Raw genomic sequence first — 13,714 nt, 5'->3', positions numbered from 1 at the left:
GGGGTGGGCCCTAAATCCATTCACAAGTGTCTTTAGACAGAAAAGAAGACCCAGAAACACAGAGGAGAGAGAGGCAGAAATGGAAGTGGTGCAGTTACAAGCCAAGGAATGCTAAGCACTGCCAGGAGCCACCGGAAGCTAGGAGAGGCACAGAATGGATTTTCCCTCAGAACTGTGAAAAAGAGTCAATCCTGCTGACACTGTGATTTCAAAATTCTGGCCTCCTGAACTGTAAGAGAATAAATCTGTTGTTTTTTAAGGCCCCTAGTTTGCAGCAATTTATTACGGCAGTCTCTGGAAAATAATACAGAGGTACAGAGATGCCATCAAGTCAAAGCTGGTGGAAGTGCATTGGGGCCATGGGAAGCTGAAGCAGGGAGAGAAACAGAAGCAACAAGCAGACCTAGGATACCTGGCTACTGCAGGCTCACACAAATGCCAGCAGCCCTTGGGTTCCTTGAGATGTCCAGTCGCACTCAATAATTTCCCTTTCTTGCTTAAACTGACTAAAGCCACTTTTTATAACTTCTAAAACATCTAAAGCCCTCATTTATGACCGTGTCCAGCCTCCTCTCTCCCTACTAGGTGGGAGTACATATGGAGTGCCGCAGGGGAAGGGAGGACTGGTAGATAGAATCCACTGAGCCAGAAGACAAGCACTGGTTAGCCAGCCAAGGTGGGTTCTGCCTCCAGAGAGCGCCCCTCTAGAAAGAGGACAGTGCCAAGGCAGAGTCTGAGGACAGCAGGCTAAAGGACTGAGGCCACCACCCAGATATCAGGAGGAGAGGGGTAAAACTCTGCTAAAAGGTATTCATTTTGTTTTCAACCCCACCCCCATAATCTGATACTGTTCCTTAGTGACTGTTTTCCCCTAAGTACAGAGTTGGGGGGTGTCTGGAACTCTACTGCTCCAGAGTAAGCACTGGTGAACAAAGAAAAGCAACTTCTGACATGCAGAATATAAACCTGCTAGAATAGGAGCCTTCACCTCACTAAGGGGAGAAGGGGGTGGAGTGTGAGGGGTGCTTGCTACCCTCTCTCCTGTCCCCTAGATGGCTTCCACTGAAGGGGGCCTCAGAGGATGTAAGCAAAGAGACTAAAGGGCAAATGGGAGGTGGGGCGTGGGGAAGAGGATGCAAGAGCTCCCTGACGGGAAGGAATTCCGACTGTGCTAGGGCTGTTGGGGGGAGACCTGCCAACTTGGGAAATCATCCGTTCCTTTACTTTCCGAACAGGTCCTCCACCCCCGCCCCCTGGTGAAGGTAGCAGAGCCATTCCCCTGTCTATTTGGACAGGGTTTTCCCGAGTTCCGAGGGCACTGTATCTCGCTACCATTCATCTAGCAAAAGCACCTTGCCAAGTATCCCACTAAATCTCACATCAACCTCAAGAGGGTAGACTTTGTGCAGAAGTCAAATCACTTTCCCAAAATCAAGCGGCCTGAATGAGGAAGCGAACCCAGGATCCCAGCTGGCTCCAGGTTTCCGCTACTCGCTGCCCTGCTCACACTTTCCAGCGCCCCGCCTGGCCATCCCACCCCAGCGAGGGGCGCCCCGCCCGCCCCCGGAGGAGCGTGCCTTGGCGGCTAATCGCCCGCCGCCCCCGCCTCCATTTTTCACCGACTGGAAACGCCCTGGCGGGCTAAGCCCGGAGACCGCTCCAGGGCCGCGACACCGCCGATTGGCCCGAGGTAATTACGGGCACGCTCCGGGCGGGGGAGGGGCAGGGGCGGCCCCCCGCGAGCATAAATTATGCAAATACCCGGGCGCCGCACGGGGCTGACCTGCCGCCTCGCTCCATTCACGGGGGCTGCCTCGGGACGAAGGTGGCCTGGGAGGGGGGCGCCTATTGTTGCGCCGGATACTTAAGGGGTCCTGAGGCCAGTCGTGTGCCACACTCGGTACTCACACGAGCTGATCTGATTGCCGGCGAGATCACTCGGGAGACCGGCTGGAGCGTGGCCCCTGCAGGCGAGGCGAAGAGAAAAAGCCAAGTTTCCAGTGCGCCCTTCCAGGCCTTCGTGCCCGCAGCGGGCACAGAGTAAGCCCGGGCCGTTCGGAAAGTAAGTGCGCCCCAACGGTCCTGCCCTCAGCCCGAGCTCCTGCCCGCTAAGCGCTCTCTTATCTGTCCGTCGGTCCTGCCCGACGCAGAGATGCCAGCCCCTCTGGAGACCTGCCTCTCAGACCTCGACTGCGCCAGCAGCAGCAGCAGCAGCAGCAGCAGCAGCAGCAGCAGCAGCAGCAGCAGCAGCAGCGACCTGTCCGGTTTCCTCACGGATGAAGAAGACTGTGCCAGGCTCCAACAGTCAGCTTCCGCCTCGGGGCCGCCTGTGCCGGCCCACAGGGGCGCACCCGGGATTCCCGGGGTGTCCGATACTTCCCGGGCACAGGACGACGAGCAGGAGCGGCGGCGGCGCAGGGGCCGTGCACGGGTCCGCTCCGAGGCATTGCTGCACTCGCTTCGTAGGAGCCGGCGCGTCAAGGCCAACGACCGTGAGCGCAACCGCATGCACAACTTGAACGCAGCGCTTGACGCGCTGCGCAGTGTGCTGCCCTCCTTCCCCGACGACACCAAGCTCACCAAGATCGAGACGCTGCGCTTCGCCTACAACTACATCTGGGCTCTGGCCGAGACTCTGCGCCTGGCAGACCAGGGGCTGCCCGGAGGCGGTGCCCGAGAGCGCCTCTTGCCGCCACAGTGCGCCCCCTGCCTGCCAGGGCCCCCGAGCCCCACCAGCGACGCCGAGTCCTGGGGCTCCGGTGCTGCCGCCTCCCCATGCGCTGCCGCCTCCTCACCACTCTCTGACCCCAGTAGCCCTGCCACCTCCGAAGACTTCTCCTACAGTCTTGGCGACCCCCTTTTCTCCTTTCCCAGCCTGCCCAAAGACTTGCTCCGCACAACGCCCTGTTTCATCCCTTACCACTAGGCCCTTTTTGGACACCTTAGCTCTCCCTTCTCCCAGGCAACAGGCAGTTGTGGTAGATGGGGCCCCAGCTGCGGCCTCAGGACTCCCAGTCTAGGCAGAGGGAGGAAGCGGGAGCTTTAAAAGGATGGGGATACCTGAGCCGCTTGTTAGGTCGCTGCACCCTCGCCATGGCTTCCCCTTGGTCTGTTTTCTCCAGCCCTCAGCCCGGGGCCCCTCCTGCCCGCCCCTAGACAGCCTTCCCTTTTGCACTTTCTGAACTCCACAAAACCTCCTTTGTGGCAGGCTCAGAGCTGACCCCAGCCACCACTTCAGTGTGATTTAAAAAGGGACAGATCAGCCCCTGAAGACGAGGTGAAAAGTCAATTTTACAATTTGTAGAACTCTAATGAAGAAAAACGAGCATGAAAATTCGGTTTGAGCCGGCTGACAATACAATGAAAAGGCTTAAAAAGGAGAGACAAGGAGTGGGCTTCATGCATTATGGATCCCGACCCCCACCACTGCAGGCTTGGTCTAGGAAGAACCAGAGACTCTTGCCTCGGTAGCTATTCAGGCACTGGGCTGGAGAGTACTTTAATTTATTCAAGATGCTTCATTCATATGAAAATGTATTTTTGTACATAAAGAGTTTATTCTATTATAATGAGCTATCAAAGTTTACATTTTTGTACTGCAGATGTTTCATGTAAATAAAAACTAAGTCACTAAGTTTCTTGCCTAATGTTGGTGTCTCTCTGGGGCCTTTCTTTCCTTCCCCTGGCCGTTCAACCACTAAAGTGAAACACTATCCCCACCCACTTTGAATCCTTCAGTCAAAAACAATTAAAAAATAAAATACACCTGATTTCCACCAAAAGTCAGATAAAGACAGACTAAGGAGTTTATGAGCCATCATTTCCTTTCACCTAATAAACACAAGGGAGATCTTTCAGGCTCCCCATAAACCAATTAAGACTTTTTAGTGGGGAATTAGTCCGGATACTCAGCTACCTGTAGAGGTAGGGGCGGTGGGAGAGCCTTTCTTTTGAGGAACTCCACATCAGCTGGCTCTGTGTTTCAAAGAGAGGGGGATTAAAAAGATCAATACAGTGTGACCACTGGCTAGGAAGTCCCAGTGACAGGTGGGCCTAGCTTGAGCAAGCAGAAGGGCCCACTCTTATAATAGCCTATTTTGAGGGGGAAATTGACTTGTAAACAATGCCTCCAAATTGTTGTCCATTGAGGCTGGGATCACCCTGGCTGTGAGGTGTGAGATGAATTACGCTGGTGTGGTGTCCCTGGGTGAGGTGTGCAGCTGCCTAAAATTGTGGGCTTGGGTCCTGCACCTCCCCTCCCCCCACACACATGCTGTACCCACAATGGGGGCTGGGGGGAGCAAGCAGTGGGCTCAGTCCTGGCTTGCTCAGCCAGTCCTCGGGTAGGGGGGGCAACAGCCAAAGCTTTCATTTGCTGCCAGAGAGATCAGTTGCCCAAACTCAGTAGGGATTTTTCTGGCTGCAGTGTGTTTTTCTGTTGTTCGACAATTAGCAAACAGCACTGGCCAGTACTGGCTTTTGTTTCAAATTTCAGAATGTGGACACTTGCAAAAGATAGTTCTGAAAATGCTGTTGCTGCCTGTTCCCTCAGCGCACAAGTTATCCCACATTAAGACCAAAACTAACCCCACCCTGGGTTGCCCCTTTTCATGAATATAATTATTTAGAGGGAGTAGAAATGAGTATGAAAATAGTATTCTACAGTGTTAGAGAAATCATATCCATTTAGGAAGTGAATAGAAGCAGAGTGCCAGAAGTAAGGCCACGAATAGCATTTTCCCTTGTGGAAGTATTTTCCCTCTTCACACACATGTCCTGATGAGTTGGATCCAGATTCATATACTGGGCCCGCAACAGGCATCACTAAGGCCAGCCCCGGGTAAGGAGCCCCCTTTCAGATAAAAATGCCCTTTTTTGGAAGGTTCTGGAAAGTTGGGTACTTCTCTAACTGCCCTCAGTACAGAGACAAAGAGGCTGACAAGAAGAGCTTCAGAAATTACGAGGATTCGGAACATAGTTGCTTCTGCTAAAAACTCCAAAGAAAAAGTGTGTCTCTTGAATGACCCTGCCTGGGGCCCCACTCTATTGTCTGTCTCAGAATTAATTCACTCTACTAGCTTTGCATTTTCCTATAGCAAAAGACACAAATGGTCTGCATCAGATTCTCTGCTCTCCCGTGCATACGATGCCTGGAAGTAACTATCTCCCAGCTTACTAAAGGCTAAGGCCTAGCCTGTGAGAAGGGCAGATTCCCTATGGATTCCCATGCTCAACCATGGTGTAGGTACACACGTTTGGGCCAGCGAAAGAGAACGTCCCACTATGTTCATCATTGTCCAAAATCCTTGGGGAAAGCAGCAGCAAACAAATACTGCAAACATCCCTGGAGCTCATGGCTGCAGTAGGAGCTTTGTCTCATACAACTGCACACAACCAGCCCTGAAACAGAAAACTTTACTAACCCTGGAACTAGAGGAGAGCAAAACATATTCCAAGCTTTGTTGACAAAATAGGCTAACAACTCAAGGTGCAGAGAGCACCTTCTATCTAAGGAAACATCTTTAATAGCATGGGTTGCTGGGGACATTCTACCCTTGTCAGTTAATACTGTTCTTCCAAGGAAGCAATATGTATGTGTAGCCCTTGGAGCTCCCAAGTAGAAGAAAGGTGATTAAAGATGCTTATTCTCAGCACAGGGGCCTTTCTTCCTGCAGCAAACTCTTGTTCATCCACTAGCATCTGTGAAGGCAGGCTGGGGGTTACTGGAATAATCAATTACAGAGCATAGAACTTCCTGCTGACCGCCATGTTTCACTTCAACAGAATCTTCACTGAGGAATTATCAGGCACTCGGGAAGGTTTATTTAGCCTGATCTCTCTATTTACTTCTTTCTGTCCTGGTGTAACATTGTCTTATTTTACACACTGCTTCCAAGTCTTTGGATACCAGGACAGGGAACACTGGGATAGCATAGCAAAATGAAACATTCACTCAGTCTCTCATTTCTTTAATGATCTTTTTTCCCCCATTTACTTAATTGTTTATATATCTTTTTCATTTTCAATTACAGTTGACACACATCATTATATTAGTTTCAGGTATACATAGCAGTGACCAAACATTACATAGCTTACTAAGTGATCACCTCAATAAATCCTACCAGCACCTATCCAGCACCATGCCTAGTTATTAGAATACTAGTGGCCCGGTGCACAAATTAATTAGAGAAAACATTTTAATATTGCTATTTGCCCTTTCTCTATAATAGTAGTGTCAGAGATGAAAGAAAATTAGTAAAATGTATATGAAAATCTTCCTCCTGTCAGAGTCTGGGGCACGCTGCGGGACCCAGAGTCAAGTCCCTGCCCACCTGCATGCACCTCAATATCACGCGAGACCCAGACCTGGCTGGCCCCACCCCCATTGGGTGAAATCCAGACCCAGCAGACCCCACCCCCGTAAAACCCCGCTGAGCGGGGGTGCAGCCTCAGGTCCCCCAGCAAGCCCTGCCGGTTTGGGGGCACAGCCTCAGGTTCCCCCGCCCAGCGTCAGGTGGGGGTTGCGGCCTGAGGTCCCCCACCCCGGCCTGGCGCCACACAACCTCAGGTCCCTGCTGATCGCTCATTATGGCACGTTACGGGAACCCCACCTCCGCTGTGGGCGCAGCCATCTTGTGTTACGGGAACCCTGCCAGCGCTGTGGGCACAGCCATCTTGTGACAGCATGATGGCGTGAGGGTCAATTTGCATATTACCTCTTTATTATATAGGATTATTGACTATATTCCCTATGCTGTACTTTACATCCCCATGACTATTCTAAAACAGCCAATTTGTATTTCTTATGCCCTATACCTCAACAAAATCATAACTTTTCTTCTGATAATCAGAAATGTGAGGTCACAAGGCAATTAATTAAGTACAAGAGAGGAGAACCCTCCAAGAAGAGAGAAAGCATGTGAACTGTTTAACCTTGGGCAAAGCACGAAGAGAGAGGTGGCTGCCATATAAGAAAATAAGAAATTGGCTAAAATCTTAAAAACCAAATATGTGAACTGGAACATCGGTTTGGAACAGAAGATTCACAACCACTCACAAGCTCTTATCCATGGGCTTTCACAAGAAGATTAGGCCAGGGCAAAAGGCCAGAGGCCATCTCCTCAGTGGTAAAGGTGTCCTGGAGGTGATAGCTATTGGGAATAGGCACAAGCCCCACTCACTTTCCCAGATACCCTATCATCAAAGCTAAAGCAGTAAGCAGCCACCAAAGAAGGGGCATTATATATTGCTTTAGGGAGAAATAGAAGCCAAAGCCACCAATTTCTGGTGGAGGGGTAGGAAACTGCCTCAACCTCAGGACAAAGGCAAAGATCAATTGCTCTTAGAGAAGATAATATAACAAACACCCTCTCTTCTGGGGAAATGGTCAGGATCCTACACCACGAGTAAGCAAGGGTCTGCTACTCCAAAGGGAAAAACAGGAAACTCCTTCCCAAGAACAATCACAGAGATAAGACAGAGTTTAGGAGATGAAGAGCTAGAAATCCTCACCCAGGAAGTCAAGATGCACAGAGCTTGCCAAAGACTTATGAACCTATCATTGAGAACAAGCAACATTAGTCTAGTACTAGTGAGAGACAAGAGCTCAACGTGAGATGCCCATCTGAGGCACAGTCAGGAAAGAATGGCTGAAAGCTGAGGGTGAACAGGAACACTGAAAAAAATCCTCTGGCAATACCCTCAATAAAAGTACATGGTAACAAAAGCTCACTTCTGAAAATATTGGAAGTCTGTGGTGCACTGTAGATTATAAAAAGAAAACACAAACCAAGCTCAGCTTCTGACTAGATTTACTGACCACTGTCTCTCCATATTAATTGCATGACAACCAAGAGGCATATCTAGACATAAAATTATTTCTTAGTGCCTACTATTCCTACTATTAATGCTGCCCAGCATTAATAAAAAAATTACAAAGTACACAAATAAAAAAAAACTCACTCCCAAGATATAATAATCAATAAATCCAGATTCAAATATAATCCAGATATTGACATTTTCAGATAGGAAATTTAAAATAACTCTGATTAATATGTTAAAGAATCCAGTGGAAATCATGGATGAGAACTGGTCCCATACCAGCCTTGGGCCTGGGGAGTTTGTCCCCAAAGTCTGCGGGGATGCAGCGGCCTGAGTTCTAAGCGCAGGTATGTCTCTGTTCTTGAAATGAAATGACCCAGGCCCAGAGCATGTGGCAAATGGCGACCAGAGGGCTCCTGGGCACCAGTTTGGTGCAAAGGCCAGAATCTGCCTCTCTAAGGTAAAGGAAATTTCTATTTCCAGGCTCTGCTGGGCAGAATAACTGCATCTAATGGGTTTTCGGACTTTAAAGAAACAACTGAGATTCACGAGATATTTCTGAAAGAGAAGTGCAGGAAACTGTAGAGAACCCTGTAAAATTTCCCAAGTCTCTCTTTTCTGTGCTCTTTTAAGGTTGACACAGTGCCTAGGAGGCTAACACAGAAGGGTAAAGTAAATCTCCATAAAACCCAGAGAAGAGATGGTAAAACTGGAGTCACAGCTGAAAAAAGAAACAAAAAGAACATACTAAGGAAAAGAGCAAACTTCAATGAAGTTGGAAACAGAAAGCAATAGAGAAAATTTACAGTTAAAAACTTTTTAAAATGACAAGTCTTTCAAGATCTACTTCCCATTTTATGATGTTTGAATCTCATGTTTCTATATGCTTATTAACTGATCTGTCCACCTGTAGGGTTTTTAAAAATATTTATTAAATATTTCAGTAGAAGCTCAGAAGAAAGGTGTGTTGCATGCTGCTCTCTGGTGCAAGTTTATCTGAAGTCTCCCAATATTTTCAGAGATTTTTGTCAGCCTTTTCATAATCCAATCAATAACAATCTATTGGTGAATGAGAATGTAGGAGCCAACAGACCAAACCAAATTTACATTTTTCTTCAGTCTGATGTAAATATATACTGGTATAAGTAAATCAGATCCGTCCGTTCTACCAAAAGGACTCAAAATTGGATGATTATTGTGTTTTACAGCCAGCGTCTTCGGCTTTCCAGTTCAAAAGGATAGCATTTCTTTAAGAACTCAAAAGATTGTGCTAATAAAAACCCTAAGAATAGTTATTAGTGTCTATAGCAATGATGGCGAACCTTTTGAGCTCGGCATGTCAGCATTTTGAAAAACCCTAACTTAACTCTGGTGCCATGTCACATATAGAAATTTTTTGATATCTGCAACCATAGTAAAACAAAGACTTATATTTTTGATATTTATTTTATATATTTAAATGCCATTTAACAAAGAAAAATGAACCAAAAAAATTAGTTTGAGTGTCACCTCTGACACGCGTGTCATAGGTTCGCCATCACTGGTCTATAGGTATATCACCAGTGTCTCCAAACTCTGAATCTTGAAACTCTGACGTGACTTAATCTGATTTTGAGTGTGTTATTTTGATCCCACATCCTTTCTTCATACTTCAGTTCTGGTTCCTTTGTGTTATCCTTTCCCTATGCTCATACTTCTTGGACCAGGGTTTAACATTTTCATACATACGTGTGTATGTCAGATAAAGCCCAGGTAACTGATATTATGGGATACATTGGAAAGGATTGAACCTGGAATTAGTTCTGACTACTATGGGAGGCTAGGGAGATAACACTGTAAATGCTGAGTTACAGGAAGCCCAATATCACATAGAACAGACATATGAAGTTTATTATTTTCTGTCAAGTGTGTTGCAAATTGTTTGCCAAAACAGTTTATACTGTCACCAATAAAGTATACTTATTGACCACAACCTAGTCAGCACAGATGCTAATTTTAAAATTTGTGATTTACTAGTTATAAAATGGGACTTCGTTGCTGTTTTAGATAGCATTGTATAAATAACCTGTGGGGGAGAATATTTTGCCATGCGTACTAATTTTCTTTTCTCTGCTACAGATTTTCTATTTGTTTGCCTTCCTAATTTTTGTTTTATATATAAACTAGGGGTCCAGTGTAGGAATTCGTGCACCTTGAAAGGAACTGTGGGCCACAAGGCTGCGGTGGGCACAGTGGGAGTGTCTCAGCCCATCCTCCACGCCCCTGCCCGGCCTCTCCCACCGCAGTCGTCACCCCCACAACCCCCCACCCCTGTCCCCTATCTGCAGGCAGCCCTGTTCCCACCACCGCCGCCACCGCTCCCACGTGCTGACGATGCCAGCCCCACTTGCATCCACTAACAGTGCAAAGCAATTGGGGCTGGCACTGGTAGAGGGTGCAAGCGGCGGCTGCCGACCCCAATCACCACTCAGGAGCAGGGGGAGGTGGAGAAGCCCTCAGGGGTGATTGGGGCCAGCAGCCACCGCTTGCATCCACTGACAGCACTGAGCAATTGGGACTGGTGCCAGGCGCCGGCAGTGGGTGCGAGCGGGGCAGGTGCTGGCAGCACATGCAAGTGCCGGGCAGGGGCGTGGTGCGCGGAAGCAAAGAATTTTCAGTAAACACCAGAGGCTCACCCCGATGACAGCGACCAACACCCCACCTTGGTTTGGCACCCCCGCTCACCTGCTCCACCATCCATTGCAGCTGACACCTGCCACCTGCCATGTTCCGCACTCTGCTGCCTACTGCCAACGCCCACCATGTTCCACGCTCACCCCCTGGTGGTCAGCACACGTCATAGCAACTGATTGTTCGGTTGTTCTACTATTCAGTCTATTTGCATATTAGGGTTTTATATATATAGATTGTTCTTTGATGAAAATCCTCAAGCATTAAATTTTTGTGAGGAAAAAACCCTATAAAGTTGATAAACTTCTAACTAAATAGACCAATAAAGTACAAGACATAAATTACCAATCAAGATAAAAAAGGGAACATGACAGATCACAGACCTTATAAGAATAAAGGAATATTATAAACTTTGTGCCAATACATTTGATTAATTAGATAAGTTCCTTAAAACTACAAAAGCTTAATCAAAGAGAACTAGGTAACCTAAATAACTTTATATTCATTTTAAAAGTTGAAATTTTGATTAAAGCCTTCCTGCAAAGAAATCTGCAGGCCTAGACAGCTTCACTAAAGCTATTAATGTAATTCATACCGTATCAACAGACTAAAAGAGAAAACCCAGGTAATCATTATAATAGAAACAGAAAAATCATTTTACAATTTTGATAGTCATTTCCTAATAAAATCTCTCAGCAAACTAGGAATAGCTACAAACCTGATAAAGAACATTTATGGAAAACTTATGCTCATATTATACTTAAAAGTAAAAAGACAATGTTTTTCCCCTACAATCAAGACCAAGACAGTAAAGTCAGCTTTCATCACTCCTATTAAACATTATGCTAAAGATCTAGCCAGTGGAATAAATCAAGGAAAAGAAATAAAAGACATACAGATTTGAAAAGTAAATCTGTCTTTATTTGTAGACAACAAAATTATCTACATCTACAATTTTGAAAAACAAAGTTGGAACTTGCATATCACCTGATTTCAAGAAAATAGAGCATTTGGGGGTTTTTTGTTGTTGTTGTTGTTTTAAATAATTTTTTATTGTTGAAAGTATTATATATATATCCCCCACAGACTCCCTCCAGCCCACCCTCATCCCCTGTCCCAGGCCTTCAGCACCCTATAGTCTGTGTCCATAGGTTATGCATATATGCATACAGGTCTTTGGTTGCACCCCTCATCCCCTGCCTTCCCTCTGGACCCACTCCATTCATCAGTTTATTTTGTTACTTGGAGTCTGCATATGAGTGTGATTATGTGATACTTGTCTTTCTCTGACTCACTTATTTCACTTAGCATAATACTCTCCAGGTCTCTCCATGCAAGACAATAGGGTATTTGTGAAAGGATGGACTAAGAAATTAATGAAACCAAATAAGTAACCCTAAAATAAACCCACACATACATGGTCAATTGAATTTAGACAAAGGTGCCAAGCTAATTCAATGGCAATTCAACAAATACTGATAGGACAATTAGATATCCATATGCAATAAAAATTAACTTTTACCCAAACCTCACACAATGTACAAAAATTACCTCAAGATGTAAGTCTTAAAATTATAAAACTTGTAGAAGGAAACATAAGGAAAAATTCACTGTGACCATGGATTAGTCAGATGTTTCTTAAATAAAACTAAAATAAAGCATGAACCATAAAAGAAAAAAGGATAAATTAGATTTTTCCATAAATTAAAAACTTCTGCTCTTCAAAAGATACTGTAAAGAAATGAAAAAATAAACCATCAACTGGCAGAAAATATTTTTAAGACACATTCTGATAAAGGACTGGTACCCAGAATATATAAATAACCCTCACAACTCAATAATAAGAAAACAAACAACCCAATTTAAAAACTGGCAAAAAAAAAAAAAAAGTTGAGCACTCCACCAAAGAAGAGGTAAGTTTGGCAAAAGAGAATATGAAAAGATGTTCAATACAATTAGTCATTATAAAAATGCAAGTTAAAGCCACAACTAGATACCATGACTCCATAATTCTTAGTTAGAATGGCTAAAATAAAAAAGCTGACAATACCAAGTGCTGCCTAGGATGCAGAGCAATTCAGACTTTCACACTTTCCTGGTGGCAGTGCAATACAGTACAACCACTTTGGAACAGTATGGCAGTTCTTATATAGCTAAATATACATTTACTATATGACTCAGCAAACCCACTCCTAGGTATTGACCTAAGAGAAATGAAACCATATATTCACACAAAGACTTCTATACAAATGCTTGTGTTAACTCCAAAAACTAGAGTCCAGGCACCAATGAACAGGAAAATGAAGAAATGACTGTATATCCAGATAAAAACAATTAATTGATACATGCAAGGATATAAATTAATTTCTAAGGCATAAGGCTAGGTGAAAAAATAAAACCAGACTCAAAAGGTTAAATATTGTATGATTCCATTATATGGCATTTGGAAAAAAGCAAAATGATAGGGACAAAGGGAAAATTTTATTTTATGCAAACTACATTTCAATAAGCCTGACTTCATATATAAAAAAATGATCATAGAGAGGGGCAGGTCATCCTCCGCATCCTAATCTCTCTTCCTATGACTGTCACCTGAACATAATGCAACCTAACTTCAGTCATGAAGTGGATGATGATACTCAAGCTAGTGCCACAGAAAGGGTTTTTAAGCACCAGTCCCTCATGAGACAAGTATAGAAATTAAAGGGCATATTGAGTAACTTATAACAATTTATGTAAGTAATATTACATTTGTAGTGTCTAATAATAAAATGCTTTAGACTTATATTTTGTATGTCTTTAGGGGTTTTTCCCCTTTATTTTTATTTTTTTAAAATGTTTGGTCTGGAATGGATTGAAAATGTTAAAAAGGGGTCCCGCACCACATATAATTTGAAAAGCACTACCTAGGGAATGGTGGAGCAACTCAGAGGATCCTGCATCCCTGGATGCCTGCATGAAGCAGAACCACCGACCACCTGGGATATTCCTCTTGGACCAGCGGTTCTCAACCTGTGGGTCGCGACCCCTTTGGCGGTTGAACAACCCTTTCACAGGGGTCGCCGAAGACCATCCTGCATATCAGATATTTACATTACGATTCATAACAGTAGCAACATTACAGTTATGAAGTAGCAACGAAAATAATTTTATGGTTGGGTCACAACATAAGGAACTGTATTTAAAGGGCCAGAAGTTCGAGAACCACTTGGACTGTTATGTG

General features: G+C 45.2%; 1 protein-coding gene across 1 annotated transcript; it reads left to right on the top strand.

Moving 5' to 3' along the window:
• Positions 1-2,152: 2,152 nt before the first annotated feature.
• NEUROG1 (neurogenin 1) lies at positions 2,153-2,926 on the top strand (the record flags this gene model as incomplete). The annotated part of the gene is made up of 1 exon (XM_081091098.1): positions 2,153-2,926. One exon carries the CDS (start codon positions 2,153-2,155, stop codon positions 2,924-2,926), a length of 774 nt encoding a protein of 257 aa, XP_080947224.1.
• Positions 2,927-13,714: the final 10,788 nt, after the last annotated feature.

The sequence above is a fragment of the Myotis nattereri genome (assembly GCF_964212035.1).
Source record: "Myotis nattereri genome assembly, chromosome: 5".
Taxonomy (NCBI): domain Eukaryota; kingdom Metazoa; phylum Chordata; class Mammalia; order Chiroptera; family Vespertilionidae; genus Myotis; species Myotis nattereri.
The sequence above is the reverse complement of the archived record's forward strand: the minus strand, read 5'-3'. Positions and strand labels throughout refer to the sequence as shown.